Source organism: Morus notabilis, unplaced genomic scaffold (assembly GCF_000414095.1).
Source record: "Morus notabilis unplaced genomic scaffold, ASM41409v2 Scaffold575, whole genome shotgun sequence".
Taxonomy (NCBI): Eukaryota; Viridiplantae; Streptophyta; class Magnoliopsida; order Rosales; family Moraceae; genus Morus; species Morus notabilis.
Genome location: NW_010365739.1, coordinates 4,193 through 15,801, shown reverse-complemented (window position 1 = coordinate 15,801; position 11,609 = coordinate 4,193). Strand labels below are relative to the sequence as shown.

Below are 11,609 nucleotides of genomic sequence, written 5' to 3'. Positions count from 1 at the left end.
TTTTTGCATGTTTTGTGCATTTTTTTCCCCTTCTTCCTTTTTTTCTTTTCGTAAGGTTTCTGAGAATTATTTTTTATGTTTGTTTTGTTTTTCATTTTTCTTTTTCTAGGTCTGGCTTCATTTTTTTTTATTCACTTTTTTTATGTTCCTGGGTTTCGTTGCGCTTTTCGTCAGGTTAATTTCAGTTTTTTTTTCCGTAAATAGGTTAAGGTTTTCGTGGGGTTCATTTTGCATTTTGTTGCATGTTTGGTGCATTTTTCCCCTTCTCCCCTTCTTTCTTTTCGTAAGGTTTCTGGGAATCATTTTTTATGTTTGTTTTTTTTTGTAGTTTTGTTTTCCGTTTTTCTTTTTTTAGATCTGGCTTCATTGCTTTTTTTATTTTTTGATTTGTTTTTTTTCCCGTTTATTTTTCCAGATCTGTTAGTGTTTTTGTAGATTTGGCTTCATTTTTTCCGTTTTTTTATTCGGTTTTTCTTTTTCATTTTCTCATATCTGTACGTCTTTTTGCTTCGTTTTGTTTTATTTTTTTTAATTATTTTTTCTGTTTTTCTAGATCTGTTAGTATTTTTGTAGATTTAGTTTCGTTTTTTCCCTCAGCTTTTTTATTTCCCTTTTTTTAGATCTGTTAATGTTTTTATTTCTAGATCTTTTATTTGTTAGTAGTATTTGTTAGTTTTTCTATGTTTTTTTACTTTGTTTTTTCCGTTTATTTTTTCCTTTCTTTTATTTATTTCGGTTACTTCTTCATTAGATCTTCAAAATATTATACTTTTCTTTTTTTCCCTTTTTTTTATTTTCGTTATTTTTTATTCGTTTGTTGGTTATTACGTTGTTTAACACCTGTTTTTACTAATTATTACATGTTTTGATATTTGTTTGCAGGTTATATTAGTCGGGAATATTTAGACATTTGTTTTTAGTGCAGGGTAATTCTTTCTAACAACATTTTTTTTTCACTGTCTGTAGGTTATTCGTTTTGTTCCACGGTAGTTATCATGCAGCGTAACACATGTTTTTAACAAATTATTACGTTTTGTTTGCAGTGTAATAGCGGTAGTATTAAGTTTTGTTTCCAGTATTTACCACTGCCACATGCTCGAAAGTTTATTTTTTCCCTATAAATATATTGTTTTCTTTTTCATGATCACTGTCTTCTGTTGTGTTTCTGTTTTTGTTGTCAAACACTTACCGTTTATCTTCTCTGTTTCTTTTCTTCCCTTCAATTTTCAATACTCAATTTCTTTTCCCCTTTCCGTTATCTCTATTTTGGAGTTTTTTTACTCCTCGTGCATCAACTCTATCCACTTTCGTTATTGTTCTAAGGTATTCCTTTCTTACTCCTTCCATGTTATTTCTAACTGTTCTTAAAATTGTCTCTATTATATTACTATGCTTTTTTTACTGTATATATTGAGTTGTTAATATATGTGCTCGTTGTTTTATGTTATTATGCTTATGTTTGTATTAATTCTATTTATTATATTAATTTGTCAACATTCTATTCTGTATCTAATGTGATTTCTCATTTGGTAATGATGTAGTATTTTTCTTTTATTGTTACCATGTATTAAATAACTGTTTATAGTGATTTAGCAAGTCTTGACGTTGCCCGGATTATTTAAGATTTATATTCTTTTATTTATTTAGTTTTATCAACAGTATATTATTCTTAGTATCATTTTCTACTCTAAAATGATTTGTTCTTCATTTGATTTTACTGAAGGGTTTTTGGTCTATTCTTTAACTGCTCCCTCAATTGTTGGTTCGCCAATTGAACTAATTTTTATGTTTATGAAGTTTTAAATATTTTATTTACTTCCTTTTTTATCATTGAAATCTTTCTTCTTTTTCTATTATCTTTATTTTGTTATCAAATATTTCAGTTAATCTTCTGGGATTGATTTATTTTGTTTTCAAATATTTAAGTTATTTTTCAGCAATTGGTTTTGATCTAAACCATTTTTATCTTTCACTATTATATTTATGTGTCGGTTTTTTTTTTTCATTTCTCCTTTATTTCTTATTCTTTATAAGTCTTTTTAATAATTCAGTTGGCACTGAAGGACATTGTTAAATCTTATTTTAGTTATTTCTAATGCGTGATGTTAGCAATTAAAGACAAATACTTGAACCAGATTGTTTATATTTGTCTATTTAATTTTTTTATCTATTTTTTTTTACTATTATTCATGGAATTCTACTATTTTACATGAGATTTTTGATATTGTATCCTTTTTTTTTTTTTTCATGCTACATTCTCCTTAATTTGTCATTGTTACAATATTTATTGCTTTCTTGCTGTCATTGTTAATGTTAAAAATAAACTCTTAAGTTTTGATTTTTAGTTTTTTAATATTTTGTTCAATATTTTTACATTTTTCTCCTCTTGAAATGTTGCAGTCACTCTTTAGCAAAATGTCGTTTCAAAGAATTCCCTTTATTCTAAGGTATTTCTTTCTTAATTCTTCCACGTTATTTCTAAGTGTTCTTAAAATTTTACGTATTACATTATTATGATTTGTTAAGTGTATTTATTGAATTACTAATATATGTGGTCAATGTTTTATGTAATTATAATTATATTTATAATAAGTTTGTTAATATTATTTGTAAAATATTGTTTAGTTTTTATATTACATAACTTATTGTTATTTGATTAAAAGTTAGCTTTCCATCACATTTTTTATATTAATCTATCAATATTATGTTCTCTATCTAATGTGATTTCTCATTTGGTAATGATGTAGTATTTTTCTTTGATTGTTACCATGTATTAAATAACTGTTTATAGTGTGATTTAGCATGCTTTGATGTCACCCGGATTATTTAAGATTTATGTTGTTTTAGTCATCCTATTTTGTCAAGAGTATGTTGCTTTTACTGTCATTTTTTACTTTAAAATGATTTCTACTTCATCTGATTTTATTAAAAAAAATTTGTTATACTCTTTTACTCCTGCCTCTGTTATTGATTCATCAATTTAACTCATTTTTATGTTTATGAAGTTTTTAAGATTTTATTTACTCCTGTTTTTACTATTGGAATATTTTTCCTTCCTATTGTTTTTGTTTTATTCTCAAAAATTTTAGTTAGTCTTTTGCGATTGATTTACTTTATTCTTAAATATTTAATTAACTTTTTTTACCTTCATTTAAGTAACAGTTATAAATGCTCTCTTATGTTTTTTATATTTCTCTGTACTATTTATGTTGTCTCATCTTTTTTCCTGTCTTTAATATAAATCCTCTATTAATTTTGTTAGTATATGTTGTGTTAGCAGCAAAACATAAATACCTAAGTTATTTCTCGCTTTTTCCACTCTATTTTTGTTTTGTTCTTTTTTTCTTCATTTCTTTGTCCCTGCTTATTTTTCATAAATCTTTTGAATAATTCAGTTGGTACTAAAGGGTATTGCTAAATCCTATTTAAGCTATTTCTAATATGTGATGTCAGTAATTAAAGGCAAATAGCTGAACCAAATTTTTTATATTTGTCTATTCAATTTCCCTATGTATTTCTTCTTTAGTATTATTCATGTAATATATTATTTCATATCAGATTCCTAAGATTTAACGTTTCTTCTTTTTCTTCATGCTCTTGAATTTTTGAATTTAGAGAAATATTGAGAGAGATCAAGAAATCTCATAATTTCTTAAATTCATAGACTCAATTGAATTCATTAGTAAATATTACAGTTACTCTTTAAGAAAAAATTGTAATTGAAAATTCCCTCATATATGTTATTACCAATAAAAGATATAAAATATGAATCATTTGTTTCCCTTTATTAACTTTTTCTAACTTTTTCTTTTGATGCACAGGATAATTTTTATGTAACATTTATAAACATATCTTCATCTCATTTTATTGAAGAGTTCTTTTTTTACTGTTGTATTGCTGCCTCTGTTGTTAGTTCGCTAATTGGACCAATTTTTATGTTCATGAAGTATTTTAGTAGATTTAGTTCCATTGACGGTTGTAAATATTCTTTTATGTTTTTTATGAATAAACCTTTATATATCTATAAATAAGTTTGTACATTTTTACTTACAAAGATAGAGATGTAAATAAATGTGTATATATGTGTTATAAATTTACAACAACTTATAAACATATATCTATATATATGTAACCTTTGTATATCTGTAAATAAGTTTGTACATTTTTACTTACAAAGATAGAGATGTAAATAAATGTGTATATATGTGTTATAAACTTACAACAACTTATAAACATATATATATATATGTGTGTGTGTGTGTGTATTTTTATACATTTTTAAATTTAAATTACTGTTAATTACACTATTGCATATCCATACAAATGCACGGATAACACACTAGTTTCAACTAATCAAAAGAGTAATTTAATTTTTTTAAAAACAATTACAAAAACAACCCTTTAACCTGTTAATATTTATAATATAGAATGAATAATACTAGATGTATCAACTCCAATATCAATATTTTATATCAATTTACGTCTAGTATGAGTTATCATTCTTTTATTAGTAATTATTTAAATTATTAAGTCAAGTTTAATTATAAGTGACTATATTTATCACTAAAAAAATGATAACTTCATGCCGCGTAAATTAATACAAAATAGTTAGTGCCTCTAACACTATATCATATAGAATTTAACAATAAAATATATTTTTTAAAATAACATTAGAAACATTGATTAATTAAAAATAACCAAAATAAATTTAAAAACTAAAATATTTCTACAACTAATATTTACAAAAAAATTTGGAGTAAATACGCCGATTTCCCTATGTATGAATTTCAGGACTGCGCCTTTTAACTCTCTTATACACATTAACTCCATAAATGAACCATCAAAGATTTTAATCAAAATCTAAATCCAAAGAGCAAAAAAAAAAAAAAATCTTTTCCTTTTTTTTAATAGTATTAATCTTGAGTCTTTTCACAACATAATCAAACCTAATATCATGTCCATTATAATTTCAAAAAAAAAAAATCATATCTCCATTATAAATGTTAACTAATGGCAATCTCATATTTATTATTAAAAAAGTGTAAAAATAGCACATGTGATGCCTTATCTATTTTAGACTTTAAATTTGTAAAAATAAAAAATTTTAATATGAAATAATTTAAAACCCAACCAAGCATAACATTTATCAAATTTAGCATGGAAAATTATTTTCCATTATTGGCAAAAGCTAATTATACTCGTTCCATAAAAAAAAAAAAAAAAAAAAAAAAACTAATTATACTACTAATTATATATGTTTCATAATAAATATTAATGGTGAGATGACCAAATAAAATGGGATCTAAAGCGAGGCACCTAACTTTGAAATCCTTAATCACGACTATAGAATTCAATCACATCCGTCTCAATTCTCATAGTGTGTGCACCATAAATCTAAACATAAGTTACGTATGATAGGATACTTATATTAAAATTCTCAAATAAAATAAAACACATTAAAAATCTGGCCAAGTTAAAAAAAATAATCCGGTAATGCTTGTGGAGGCTAATGATTTGGTTGAATGATTTTGATTTTAAATTTAAATTTTGTAATAGAAGTAAACAGGGTTTTGTAATTTTTTTAAACTTATAATTTTATAATTACAAATATTTGATTCTATTAGAGAGAGAAAAAGAAAAAGAAAAACAATAAATACATTTTTTTGAATAAAGAGATAAAAATAGTGGGGACAACAAAGCACGTCCACGCGTCTCCTCGTGAATCGGCTGTGAGATCAGCCTCACGGATTCTGGTCTCCGCCCCCTCAAACTCCACAAACTTAACCCCACCCCACACCCGACTCGCCCTCGCTCACTCACTCAGTCCTCCACCGAGTTCGCCTGAGCTCGACTCGCTCCCAGTCCCTCTCTATCTCTCTCTCTCTCTCTCTCTCTCCGTTTTCGATGGAACCAAAATCATCGGCTTTCAGCTCCGACCTCCATCGCCAGCCGTTGATTCGTTAGAACTTAGAAGAATCTTTTCGGTCACCGCTTTGCTGTTTGACTTTTCTTTGATTTCCGAGAATCAGATGGCTCACCTCCCTTTGATTCTACTCGTATCTGCGCTTTGTGCTTCTCTTCCCGCTCTGGACGCAAGTGCCGGCGATGCTGATCCGATATACAAGTAATTCTTTTTTTTTCGTTTTGGTTAAATTTCGTATTTTTCCCTCGATTTTCTGACAAAGTCCTTTGTAGTTTTTATTCAAATAGAAAAGATCGATTTTGATTGTTGGTCTTGAGAAATTAGGTTAGGTTCTTAGGTTTGTTTAGAACATGTATTTATTTGTTGGGGTCAAAATCTCGATTAGTTTGTTATGTTATTTTTATTTTTTTGAATTAGTTAATTAAGAAGTAGAATTTATATGGTCAAAATTAGGACTGGAATTGCTTTCTTCAATATGAGGGCAAGTAATTGCTTTTTATTTAATGGCGTAAAATCGGTTACTTGTTGATTTACGTCTTAATAGGAGACATAAAACACCGTTTACAAATTCGAGCCTTTGGGCTTTTTTTTTTTTTTTTTTTTTTTTTGGAATAAAGGGGACAAAAAAACCCCTTTTAAAAATTGGGGCCTTTGGGTTTTTTTTTTTTTTTTTTTTTTTTTGGGAATAAAATGGAGCCTCAGGATTTTCACAGACTATGTAATGGATATCTACTTGCCTTTGTTTCTCAATGGTTTGCACAGTCCTTTTATTTTCTCGAATTTTAAAAAAGGGGTACCTACAGAGAAGGTCCTAAATTATTGCATTTCAAGTGATAGATAAACCCAGAAAGTTAAAGAGACTAAGAGGACAATGATATTCGTCGGTATTCATTGAAAAAGTGAATCCTTGATTTGAACAAAAATGACCCTCAAAGCTTTTAGCGGGCGAAGAAGTGAAGTTGCCTTTCAATTTTGAAACTTGAAACTCTACTCCCAGCTAGGAAGAAAAATGGAAAAGAAAGCTCGCTCTTACCTTTTAATGTGATTTTACGATTACATATGATATGATTTACATATTTATAAACTTTTTCATTATCATTGTTTGTAATTGTTGTTCTTGCGATTTGTTTCAGATCTTGTGTGGAGCAGTGCGAGAAATCTGGATGCGTTGGCAGCAAATGCTTTCAACACTGTAAATTTTCATCCGATGGTAAACCTATTGATGGACCGTGGTATATGCAAGAACCACTGTATTTGCGATGGAAACAGTGGGACTGTCGCAGTGACTGCCGATACCAATGCATGCTTGACAGGGAGGAAGAAAGAGAGAAACTTGGTGATAAACCTGTCAAGTATCATGGAAAATGGCCATTCAGGCGTGTTTATGGCATCCAGGTTTTTCCTTTTATCTATCAGTGTATATTTAGCTGTAAACCAGATATGTTAACTTAATTGCTTATGTGGTGTAGTTATCTGATGGAATGATTTATGTTGGTAGGAACCTGTAGCTGTTGCTCTCTCTGCTCTCAATCTTACAATTCAGTTTCATGGATGGATATCATTTTTCATCCTTCTATACTACAAATTGCCTTTGAGACAAAGTAAGAAACCGTACTATGAATATGCCGGATTGTGGCATATTTATGCAATCATATCTATGAATTCTTGGTTCTGGAGTGCTGTATTCCATAGTCGGTAAGTCATATTTGGTAATTTGTTTTATGATTTGTGTCTTCAGTAATATGCCTGTTGAATGACATTTGAAATTGTGTGATCATTAACCTTCAAAATATTTTATCACTTTGTGCGTAAGTATATTGCTTATCAGACAAGCATATATTACTTTAGTGGTTTATCCTGACTTAAGTTTCTCTGTGTGACGTATTGCAGAGATGTGGAGTTGACAGAGAAGCTAGATTACTCTTCTGCTGTCGCACTAATTGGTTTTTCCCTCATTCTCTCAATAACGCGAGCTTTTAATGTGAGAGATGAGGCTGCTAGGGTCATGGTTGCTGCGCCGCTCGCTGCTTTTGTGACTACACACATTTTGTACCTGAATTTCTATAAACTTGATTATGGTACACTTTTCTTAGAAAACCTTTTGCTCTTCATGATTTGGATCATGTTTATGTTCTTCCATTATCATCATCCCACTATTAACATCCTATTGAACTACCGATGTTTGGATATCTCTGATATTTGTGTCAAGAACTCAAGGTAGAAATATACGCATAAGTAAGGATGAAAATTTTTGTGTTAACCTATGTGGCTATGTCTGGGAAATAGTTTACTAATCTTTAAACATTCTTGTTCTAAAATATGCATAAAATGATGATTCTAAAATGTGCATAAAATGATGACGAGTATGTAATTACGCTTTGGGGAAAAGAGACAGATACCCTTTAGAGTGCATGGGTCTAGATTTTTACCCCTTATTCTTGATTAATATCCGTTTTAGTCAAATAACTATATTAGTCAAAAGGGTACAAATCAAGAGTAAGGGGTAAAAATCCCATGCACTTTAAGGGTAAGTTCAACAATTTTCTGTTATGGGGTGTGTGTGGCTTTTGCAAGCTAATATCTTTACAAATAAAAATCAAACACCATACGCTAAAGGACATTGGAATTTAACTGCAAGATTTTATCATGTTTCGTAAATGCAATATTTCCAGGTAAATTAATAAGAACAGAATTGGTCTGTATTCAATCTTCGTACAGAGTGTCTTTCATACCTGCCAGATGGTATTATAATTTCTAGCTAAACTGTTGTCACTTCTACTCTAATGTGGATATGCAACTTCCTTTTCCCACTAGAACCTTAAATTACTCTGTTTGGCATGAATTATGATAGTACATTCTGATTACTGGGCAATAGGCTTATACAAGTTGTTTACAGGTTTGAACATGAAGGTGTGCGCCGGTATGGGTATCGCTCAGCTTCTTGTTTGGGCAGTTTGGGCTGGAGTCACTCGCCATCCGTCACGCAGGAAGTTGTGGGTAGTTGTTGTCGGGGGAGGCCTTGCCATGCTTCTGGAGATATACGACTTCCCACCCTACCGTGGATTTGTGGATGCTCATACTCTTTGGCACGCAACCACTATCCCTTTCACTTACCTCTGGTGGAGTTTTGTGAGGGATGATGCAGAGTTTAGGACATCAACTCTCCTCAAGAAAGGAAAATAGTGATTCAAGATCCATATTCATGTACTAATCAAATCACATGGTGGATTTGTATCACGAGTACATGAGATGCTTACCCCTGTTAATTCAACTCTGTTTCTTCTTCTTCTATGTTTTGTTTTTGTTCTTTGTTTTTTCCCCTCATCTGTATGGATTTTTTTTTTTTTTTTTTTTTTTCAGAATTCGTATCATAGTGGTTCCCGTTGGTTTTCTTCAATTATGGCCGGTACCAGTCAATTGTTTCCACGGGGATCTGTGGATATTCTGTTACTGAATTTGAATTTAAAGTTTATTGTGCATGTTTTCTTCTTCCCCTAAGAAAATTTCACTCGGAGATGTAAGAACTCTGTATAAATTTATAATATGTAAGTCTTGGTTTATATTTCTAATTGCCTAGATTTTCACTCTGCTTAAATAGGTGAAAAGCACTTCCGTCACTCTTTTCTTTGAAATAGTTTAAGCAAAATGTAATCTGGAAAAGACAATGATGTATTAAGGGCATGTTTACTTTCTTAGGCAAAGAAAAAGGAAAGTGGTGAGTGATTTTCTTTTCTATTTAATAATGTGATTACTTACAAAATGAGTAATTAAGATGTTGTGGACTACACACGATATAGGAAATGAGCAAAGGGGGTGTTAATTCTTGTACCTTTTTTAGTATTGATTCTTTATTAAAAGGAATGAATGCTAAATTTGTTTATCCACTTTTAGAGGTAATCAATAAAATATTGTTAGAATGTTTTACGATTGACATAAATCCTACGATATACATTCAATCAATGGTCAAAATGATGTGTTTACTCTTTAATTTATGTTCGAACCTATAAACGAAATGGAGTTTACTCTTTTTCTCATCTTAAAAAGTGCTGATTAACCAAAAACCAACATAGAAGTTGGTTTTCCACATCAGGGGCTATCTCCCAACAGTAGAAAAGAGCTTAAGGATCTAGACAACCAGACGAGTTGTGGACAATTTTAAGGTCAAAACTGTAAGTTTGAAGTTTCTTTATTTTAAAATTTTTTTATTCTTTGATTTGAGGATATTTTTAGTATTTTTAAGGTCAAAATTGAAGGTTGACCATGAATTGGTATAGATTTACGTATTAAATTTAATTTAAAGGTATAAATTTAATTAAACAAAAAAAAATCAAAGTTATACTTTTTGAATAAACTAAAAACATTCGGGTTTAGAAAGGTAAATATTCCTTTGAATATTATTATGTAATCTTTTAAACATAAATTTTAAAACAAATAATAGTCTAACATGTTTAGATGATCGTCGAGCATGATCGTATATGACGAGACCGAATCAATAAGTTCAAAGTTGAGAAGTCATGTTTGGATAGTGAGAGTGTAAGAATTTGTGTTGAGCTGCTCAGTTCGACTTATAAAGTTTTGAATTGTTCTAAAAATAAAAATCATTTTGAAGGAAAATTTTACATTTTTTCTCTCAATTTAATTTCTTAGTCCTAATATTTAATTCCTTTTTGATGCCCCCACGTTGCCGCACGATAATCAAATATTGAATATTAAGGGCATTTACGTCATTTTGAACATCTTGATCAAAGGTAAATATTATACATATGCTAAAGTAGAGTCTATGTGTTACTGTTCATTATATAGTGTTATTAATAGTGAAGTTCCTTTTTAAACATCTTAAATGTATATTTACCGTTTTGCCCTTTGATGTTTGTTTACTACACATGTTTTCAGCTGGCATTTTCGTCTATTTATTACTGAATTTTTTTTTAGAAAATAAAAATTTACGTGCTGAGGGACAAGTGAGACACGTGGTGTGAATATGTTGTTTGTGATGTTGGTTTTCTAATGAATGTGGGGTTCACTTATTTGTTTTCACGTGCATTGTAGTACTTAGGGAAAAAAAAAATTCCCTGTACATTGTGGAGGCTAGCTGTGGTCCAGAGAAAGAGAGCTGAGAAAAAAAATCCCTGGCATTTACGTCTATTTGTAGCGGAAATTTTTTTTAAATTTTGTTCCCTTTACAGATAGGATTAGATCTGTATTAAGAAGATTGTATTCTGTTGCTTTTCTTATTCTTTTTCATCGCTTAAAGTTTTATCCTCTTTCATCTAAAAGCTCTTGCTTTATGTGTTCCTTTTTCTATTATTTTCTTCTCTTTCTGCTCTATCTTATGTGCACAAATATGAATTTTTTTTATAAAAATTTTCTTCTTCTTTCTTTTGCTCTTAAGCAAACATTTTTTCCGAGCCTATTTATTTTTCACTGAATCTTCTGTTTGTTTTTTTTTTTTTCTTTTAGGTTTTTTTGGGTGCTGCTAGTTTTTTTTCTTGTCCTTCCATGTTTGTTTACCACACATGTTCTTCGCTAGTATTTACGTCTATTTGTAGCGGAAATTTTTTTTAAAAAAATATTTTCCCTTTACATATAGGGTTAGATCTATATTAGGAAGATGTCGTGTTCTGTTGCTTCTCTTATTCGTTTCCATCGCCTAAAGTTTTATCCTCTTTCTTTTGAATGTTCTTGC

General features: G+C 29.5%; 1 protein-coding gene across 1 annotated transcript; it reads left to right on the top strand.

The window, feature by feature from the left end:
- The first annotated feature begins 5,721 nt into the window (after positions 1-5,721).
- LOC21388817 (post-GPI attachment to proteins factor 3) lies at positions 5,722-9,489 on the top strand. The gene is made up of 5 exons (XM_010108498.2): positions 5,722-6,124; positions 7,057-7,318; positions 7,422-7,618; positions 7,814-8,001; positions 8,820-9,489. Exons 1-5 carry the CDS (start codon positions 6,030-6,032, stop codon positions 9,104-9,106), a joined length of 1,029 nt encoding a protein of 342 aa, XP_010106800.1. The 5' UTR covers positions 5,722-6,029; the 3' UTR covers positions 9,107-9,489.
- The last annotated feature ends 2,120 nt before the right edge of the window (positions 9,490-11,609 follow it).

Coding starts and splice junctions, on each gene's coding strand:
- LOC21388817 (XM_010108498.2), top strand. CDS start 6,030: ATGGCTCACCTCCCTTTGATTCTACTCGTATCTGCGCTTTGTGCTTCT. Junction 7,319..7,421: donor GGCGTGTTTATGGCATCCAG/GTTTTTCCTTTT, acceptor TTATGTTGGTAG/GAACCTGTAGCTGTTGCTCT. Junction 8,002..8,819: donor TTTCTATAAACTTGATTATG/GTACACTTTTCT, acceptor AGTTGTTTACAG/GTTTGAACATGAAGGTGTGC.